The following is an 8,630-nucleotide window of genomic DNA, read 5'->3' as shown; positions in this document are numbered from 1 at the left end:
GAAAAGAATTGCGCTATCTGCCATAAGCAATTTTTTTAGAAATCATGTATAGTGTAAAAAACATCACTTTGTATACATGGTACCCTTTCGTCTGCCATTAAATCTCTGTTTTCCTTCAAGCGTAATGACTTTATCTAAGATCACACCATAGCTGCCTAAGCAGTCGGTCTACCTGTTCCGCATATAGTATTTCGACAAGAAAACGCAGGTGAGCTCAAAGAAAAGCTTGCGCTCAGCATATGTTGGGAGTTACATGAGAGTTTAAATTTACGCCACCCGAGTAGGATTGTTGCTCAGGCCTCCTGACAGCAGCACTTCGGCGCTGCTGACGTCCAAGCTTGTGTTCGTTGTACCTCGGGCGTCGAGTTTCTGCTGCAGTGTGCAACCTTGCAGTCATTCTTCGCACCTCCTGCTGGGAAAATCCAGCCACCAATCAGCGCGCCTTTCCTCCTGACTTCCGTTTGCATTGGATATAAAAACCGTTCCGCGACAGCAACGAAATCACTGATTGAGCCTGCGGCACCATTGAACACGGTGAGATTTCTTGTACCTTGTCGGTTTTCATTTGGACTCTTCTGTTTTCGTCGTGGGTGAGCCACCATAACAAGCGTAGTCTAAAAGGAAGCCTGCAAACCATAGTTACATTTAACAACAAAAAAGCGTTACGGATTATACTGCGTTTGGCACATTTATGTCGTGGACACTTGACTTTAGATCAAACTAGGTTTTGGTTTGTCGTTTTTTATGCAGAAGAAAGCGCTGTTTTAGGACAATGAATCCTCTACATTTCCATTTTATTTTGACGGCTTGTAATCTGTTCTTTACGAATCAGCGTGCAGGTCGCATAGACGATCTTAGCTTATCACATAACGCTGAAAAAGATGCGCAGAACAAGAATGCAGTGAACCCGGTCGGGACCTACTCAACGCAATATATACTGATACATTTTCTGCATTCCAACAATAAGCAAACACACAGGTGTTCTTGCACTGAATTTAGTAGCGACGCTTTCGAGCAGCTTTAAGTAGGGCGGTGGTGACCCCAATTTTAGCGTGGGGTTGTTGTCCTTAGAGCCAGCTGGCCTTGACCACTGAGGCAGACTTCGTAAAACATTCCCGCCTCTCGAGCATTGTCCTCGTCTTTTGTAAGAGCCATAATTAAAAAAAAGAAAGAAAACAGTCCTATGGGTTAACCTAACGAACTTTCAGGCCTGACACTTTGACAGTGTTCAGGCTATACCCAGAAGCTTAATTTTCATTATTATGTAAAGGAATTGTGGTCTCTATTATTAGGGCATTTCATAGCTCCAGAATTTCGTTTTTGATGATCAAATCACACTTTAGAACGCTTCAACATGTTCTTAGTTATCAACTGCACCCGAAATAAACTCATTCTTGAAGGTTACGTATAAGTCTAAGAGGAAATTTTTTGTCCGATTTAAAGATATCAGTTATTGCTGCGCAGTGGCCAATCCTTTCGCGAATACACGAAGCGTAGTGTATACACCTGAACTGTTTTATTAAATGGGACTTCGCGTTCCAGCAAAAATTTCACAACTGCTAAGTGCTGAAGTGACCAAATGACATTTCTTTGTTCGAGAAATAAGAACAGAGATGGTCGCCCCTACTTGCAATACGTCAAGCAAGAGGGACCGAAATATTTACCGGAAGTTCACGGTAGCAAAGAAATGCAAGGAGATCACTGAGGAGTGGCTCGGCTCGACCCTAAACCTTACTCATCGCTACTCACCTCACGACGTATTCGACACACGCACCCGCGCTGTCTGACTGTTTATTTTGCCAGAACAAATCTATTTATATGCACATTCTTTGCGGAAACCATTACTGGCTGCAAAAATGTGTCACCTGACTGCATCTTGCTCATTCGTGACCTGGATGATGTTCCTTGTATAACCTCCTGTATAACCTCCATCCTCCCCCTCTTTTTTTTCGTGGTCCCTGTAGTTATTATATACTTCTGGTTAATGTTTTTATTGTGTTCATTCCCAAGGTATTTTCAATCACATATAGTTCCACCTACATCACTATTTTCTTGTTGCGGTGGCTTCTGGAACTTATAGCAGTTAGCAATTTTCACTTTTATTTGTGGCATAAATATTTTATCGTGCTTATTTTGTATTGCACCTCCTGCATGAGCGCTGTTCTCTGCAACATTTCTTTAAATAAATAAAAATAAATAAGTAAAATGGAAGGAGTTGAGGAGAAATAGAAAATGAGGGGAGACAGAGCAAAGGCACGCTGGACACACAGACAGGTGTATTATTCACAGGGTCACATACGGTCACTAAGTGGATGGTTTGAAGGGACTCCTTCGATTAATGAGGGCCCTGAGGCCCTCTACGCAAAAATTTAATCAAGGATTTCTAACTGGAAACAGATAAAGTATATTGTACGCTGAGACCATCATGCTCATGCGAAAATTGTTCATGCATAGACAAAGCGATGCAAGTTACTATGTCACAAAAAAATACACAGTATACGTCAAATCATGAAATGTTTAAAGTTCAAATAGCATCTACTTCTTCCCCCAAATTACAGTATTTATATGTATTTTAGTATGTAATATATGTATTATAATATTATAAGTTATTCTATGTATCACAGTATTTATAGTATTTATATAGTTGAAATACGCATATGTTGATGTATAACGGTACACGTTCGTTAAGCACATGTCTGTACCGATTAAGCGCTTCCTGGGGTTCATAGATGGACTCTTAACGCGAGAATTCGCGGAAATAATTTCCTCATGGCATGCACATCAACATGAGCCGACTCTGCCTTTACGAAACTAGTATCGCGGCATGTATATGTTGAGCAAGCATGCGCTTTCAGTTTTACAGCGAAGCTGTAAATGGCTAGTTTCCACCGGATTGATGTCCGTATACCAAAATTCCCGGAGAGTGCATTACCTAGCGAGGTGGAGGTGGAGCAGGCTTCAAGCACTCCACCAACTTGAAAAAATATGCTTATTATCTCGTGTCCAAATACAACCCGTATCAAATATTAAGCTACTACACTTATTAAGATACTACACTTCGACTCGCGTCGGCCATGTCTACATTTGCACCATACACTCGTACGCCATCCTGCGTATTCAAGCTACTGGCTACCAATCTTATGTCTAATGACACCATGCTCAACGTAAGCCAATTTCCTCAGTTCTGCTTTCACTGTGACATGGGTAGGTCGCGTGTTGTACGGTCGGAAGAACAGCGTGCCTACCGAGAACGACGGCGTGAACACAAAAGGAAATGGGCGCGGCGGTGGCGGAAGGAGGCCACCCACGATGAGTGGGCCGGGGACGGCAAGCCTAAGCGTGCTGTCCGCCCGGACCGCGAGGCGAAAAGAAATGCGAACCGTTCCGTTCATGTTGCCCCGATCCCACAACCTTCGAACGTTTCACCGGAGGAACGGTCAATCACCATATACACAGCTTCGCTGGTCATCTACCTTCACGGAGTGGAATGGCACTGAATTTTATGTTCTTCCTCGCAGACAAATTCGTAAACGAAAGCTTCCACTTCTCTCTTACTTATCCTAATATATGCATAACGAATGAGTTGAGCAGGTGCTTGTTCATTTTAACGGCAGTAGACAAGGATTGTGCCTGCCTTGTAAGGCTGCAGAAGAAAACATGGCGTTTCGGTTGTTCACAGACGAATTCCAAAAGCCCACAGCCACGCTTTACGGAGGAGGAGGAATAAACTTTATTTTTATACAGCAGATTTATTAGACCTGGGCATCTCTACCTAGATGACGGCCTCGAGCCCTTGGGGTCTGGCTGCATCTTCGGCCTGCTGGATTGTCTTAAGTTGGTCTTCCCGTGCAAAGCTGAGCAGCATGGTCTCCCACTGCTCTCTGTTCTTGTGTGTTTTACTCTGTGTGGGTGTCCCAGGACAAGCCCAAACCATACGTTGTATGTCCGCCCTTTCTTGACAAAATCTGCATCTATCGATGTAAAGTTTTTGATAGTAACGGTGGTAGGCCATTGGGTTTCGATATGTTTCTGTTTGCAACAAGTGCTATGCCGTCGCTTGCCATCCACTTAGCGAGTAGTGTGCCGGGGGGAAACGGGCCCTTCCCAATATATAGTGTTTGGTGATCTCGGTAAAGCTGGTCATCTGGTCTCTCTCTGTTCCAAGTATTTGCCTGTCAACTGCTCGGTCCGTCAGTTCTCGAGCCAGGTTGTGCGCTATTTCGTTCCCGGGAAGGGAGGAGTGTGCGGGTGCCCATATTATGTAAACATCTCGAACTTCTCGAAAGTTGGCTAAAATTCTTAGCGCTTCCGGGGCGATTCTTCCTTTGGCATAGTTCTTGACCGCGGTCTTGGAGTCGCTGACTATGATGTTGGCCTCCCTGGAGGCTATTGCCAGTGCTAAGGCAGTCTCCTCCACCACCTCCACCTTTCCTGTTTTTACAGTGCCACTAACTCTGGAGTCACCCTCTAGACTTGTAGCAACTATCGACATACTCTGTCTATTTGTGTACTCCACCGCGTCCACATAGACCACGTCCCTGGCACTACTGAATCTTTTCCGGAGAGCTCTCGCTCTTGCGATTCTTCTATCTTCGTGAAACTCCGGGTGCATATTTCTGGGGATTGGGGGTATTGAGAGATGTTCCCTTATTTTCCTTGGGATGTCGCCCCACAGTCCCCGCTTTACGGGCCCACTTTTTTCTTATTCCTACAAAAGGCACAAAGAGAAAAGCATAGATCAAGCGTTCTCTTTTTCTTACTGAATTTCGCAGTGACGTCACCAATTCGCCGAAGTCATCAGCCCCACTGCAAAAATGAAGGTCCTGGCTGTCGCCCTTGTCTTCGTTCTTGTTGCTGGTAAGTACGCTGAAAGGTCTGCGAAGCGCTTGTGGCTAGTTAATCGTTGACCTATACGTCAGTGAAAGATTTTCCAATTGTCAAGACAAAGATAAAGGTTAACTTCCCATTCTTGCCATAGTTTCCAATGAACAACGCTGAAATGGATAAGCTTGGTGACTCGAGCAATTGGCTATGCTGCCTCACAAGTATACGTGAACTAACAACGCAATCAGAGCATCGTTTTGGCGCGACAAATAAGCGGCTACTCGAAGCTCCTAAATTATTATCTGTTGTTTTGTCACCTTGAAGTTGCGTTTAGTATAAATGCAGCGGCGGCATTCTTGTTCGGCTTAGCGACTCTGCAAATTGGAAGATGTGCCGCGATCCTGCATGAGGCTTATTTTGCAGGAATCACACGTCGAACTGCATATCATATTGCTGTGGTAGTTCGCCAGTTTTCAGGAGCTTAATACGTACAAAAACTCAACATAATTATATTTATTTTTCAAGTTTGTCGACAAAGCCCTACCCGCGATATGTCTACTTATTAACCGCAGCACGCTGCAACCATCAGCAATAACACAAGTTTAAACGAGAGCTTCAACGGCCAGTTTTTAGGAAACGACAATGTTGGAAAGCCATGGAAATACTACAAACATCGCCATGCATACGCAGGACTGATCAGCACCACGGTTGCTCAAGGCGAGGAAAGCGACGTGGCCCACGTTCGAGTCCGTAAGTGTACTTTTTTTTCGGAATAACTAACTTTTATTTTTGTTTTCTTTTAGAACCTAAGTTCATGCAAGTCTTAGGTATTTAGGAGGCATTACGAAGGAAATTGCTAGCCGAGAAGCAAGGCCAAAGAATAGTTTCTTAATGAACATAAACTATAAGCACACGATTCCAAAGTATACACATCGTCATGATTATGTAGCACGGTCTGACAATTCGCGTGAGAGGGACCCCTGCCATTTTGAACACCCCTGACCATGAGTCATAAGTCACGCACATTGACTGAAAGGCACGTGCTGTAAGCAAATATTAGTCATATATTCTCATTAGTATGGGATGATTAATCACTGAAGAAGCACAATGTCTGAGTAAAGGCACACTGCTCAACAATTGCAGTGGCTATAGGGGTTATCGAGCAGAAATATATATTGGGACACAACGACAGCGAAGATACAGTGCGTAATGGGCAGTGTAAAGATATTCACCGATTAAATGTGAACTCCAGTGACCGAAGACTATCACGTGTAGACGCACTAGCGAAAACTAATATTTTTCTACAACTACAAAGAAATCTCCACTTTCAAACGCACACGCGCTCTTAAAAATGTGTTCTAGCTTTTTATTTATTGCTTAATATGACACTTTTCCTGGTACAATTTATTACCAGCACACTATTTGGATTTTACGGTAGCGAAACTATCATTACTACCTTCACTACGACGATGTGCGTACATCGCGACGTAAGTCAGCTCGTTCTCTTGCAGTCTAAATTATAATTGATTAAGCGGATTGTTTCATAAGCATCTTTTTTTTTTATTTCCTCTGTACCAAAAGTCTACACCTATGTAGAAAAGTTAAATACTTATAGAGAAGTAATATCGAGTGTCAAATCCACACAACACAGCTTCTCCAGAAAATGTTCCCGGAGGAAAGTTTGAGCGCTCTAGAAGTTACAGCGCAACATTTCTATGCGAGAAATAATTCTAACCGTGGAGATTCACGGAAAGATGTTCTGCTCGCAAATGTATAGCTATGCGTGCTAATTGTCTTTGTTTCCAGGTGAGGGCTCATGGAAATGTACGCTGCTCTTAATTGTTCTTCACTTGTGTTTCGCCGCTAACATGCGCTGTCCACACAGTGCTATGTTGGTTATACTTCAGGGATAATAACGTGATATAAACAAAAGGCGTTTCTGTTGCTTCTCATTCTAGGCCGGGGTTTCGGCTGTCCGCTTAACCAGGGCGCCTGTCATCGCCATTGCCGTAGCATCGGTCGTCGTGGTGGATATTGCTCCGGGATCATCAAGCAGACCTGCACTTGCTACCGCAAATAGAAAACAAGCTCTCGGTTCCGAAATGGCGGACAGCCCATCGAGACAACAAATCTGTTCCTGCGTGCGCTTTTTATAGAGTTAATGCGTGATAACATTTGGCTATGGGCCATCGTCGGCCAGCCCACAATGTGCCATTTGCTTTGCTAGTCGAAACATTCCTATAACCAGCATTGTACTCCCTGAACTCGTAATAAAAGATTCTGCGTAGCGATTGTTTACGTTGTTATTGGAAAGTTACCGCAGTAGATGTCGGGTTTTGACTGTCAACGCCACGCGCAAGCGGAGTGCGTAGTGAGAGAGCTAAAAAAACTGTTGAATGAGTAAGTATGCAATTTGACTCGCGGATGTTTCCTGTTAATAAGGGGGCAGATCAAAGCTTTTGGTTACAGATATTCTTGGCTGGTTGAGATGATGCACTGGTAGCTTGAGCCAAACTACAACATGGTAGAGCTTGGAGCACATCTCGTTGTTTTCCTCATCTGGTCGGTAGGCTCCAACACTCAATCACCGGTTAAGCATGCAGGGACATTTCCCGCCACAGCGGCAAGATGTGCACATACACTAGTGTATGGTAGCAGAGCACGTTTTCCTTGTTGGTTAGGCTCCTTGCCTTTACACTTTTTTCTGTCTCTCTCTGCACCAGCGAACCGCTTTGTTTATAGTCCCATTGTCCATTTTTCGAGATCATTTTTATCCATAACCTCGCCTGCACCTCATCACCTCAAATAGGTACTTCCTCGCCGTGAAACGTGTAACTAGAAGAACTTCTTTTTTTCTCCACGTGCGAGTGATACGAACTGCGAAATAATGATCATGGTCACTCGGCCTTTTCTGGTGTAAATTTATGGCGCTGCCGTGTACCCAAACCGTACAGCTGGTGTCGTCGGCGATGAAGCACTTTCTACAGTAGGTCAGGCAAATCCGTCTCCTAATCGTTTTATGAGTACACGATTGTGCCGAACTGTCTTCTGGGCCCTTTCACTCGACGCTCTTGGCTGTTCGTGCATGTGATGCGTGAACACGGTGTGCTGATTGTCGCTGAGTAAGTGCATGGGGTGTCTTCTCTTTGCGCTAGCGGCACCTTCCAGGGCACTATCACTCGATACACAGATGAATGAAAGGTAAGCGCATCATATTTTTGTTCTCGTTTTTTCCCCGCATGTTGCCCTGCATTCACTGTTTCTTTCCTTCCTTTCTCTTTCTCATCTTTGTACTCCTCTGCGGATCACCCTCACCGTAGTGTAGCTAAAGAGGCGCTTTGTCTGTTCCCTTTCCCACTCTTATTATATACGAGTGGAAATCCGTTCTTCTGCTGCAGCTTTAAAATACATGAAATGTTTGATAAGTTTTCGTTACCTAAACCTAAAAAGCACTCGTTGTTGCACGTTAAATAAACAGCGCTAAATAGGAACATAATAAATAAATTATACTTAGCGAACTAAATTACCTGAAGTATTTCAGGTTTTTACCTGAAGTATTTCATTTTCAATTTAGAAATTAGACGGGTTCGCTGAGCAAGGCAGCAATTATCGTTAACACGCGTATAAGAGAGATTTCAGCAAATGCAAGTCGCGAGTGGGTGCATGGGTGAGCCTTCAAAAAGATTTCCTGGCCCTATGCTTATGCGTATTCAACAAGGACATGCCCCTTGTTCTTCATCCTGCCTTAGAATCTCTTCATTCATTCGCATACTTGTATTGCTGTTCGTCGGAGCGGATCACACTGA

At 43.9% G+C, this 8,630-nt stretch overlaps 1 protein-coding gene across 1 annotated transcript; it reads left to right on the top strand.

The window, feature by feature from the left end:
* Positions 1-410: 410 nt before the first annotated feature.
* Positions 411-7,115, top strand: LOC119434694 (4 kDa defensin-like). The gene is made up of 4 exons (XM_037701784.2): positions 411-534; positions 4,773-4,857; positions 5,515-5,574; positions 6,783-7,115. The coding sequence occupies exons 2-4, from the start codon at positions 4,815-4,817 to the stop codon at positions 6,902-6,904; spliced, it is 225 nt and encodes a 74-aa protein (XP_037557712.1). The 5' UTR covers positions 411-534; positions 4,773-4,814; the 3' UTR covers positions 6,905-7,115.
* Positions 7,116-8,630: the final 1,515 nt, after the last annotated feature.

The sequence above is a fragment of the Dermacentor silvarum genome, unplaced genomic scaffold (assembly GCF_013339745.2).
Source record: "Dermacentor silvarum isolate Dsil-2018 unplaced genomic scaffold, BIME_Dsil_1.4 Seq172, whole genome shotgun sequence".
NCBI classification, from domain to species: domain Eukaryota; kingdom Metazoa; phylum Arthropoda; class Arachnida; order Ixodida; family Ixodidae; genus Dermacentor; species Dermacentor silvarum.
This window is presented reverse-complemented; position numbering and strand designations above follow the sequence as displayed.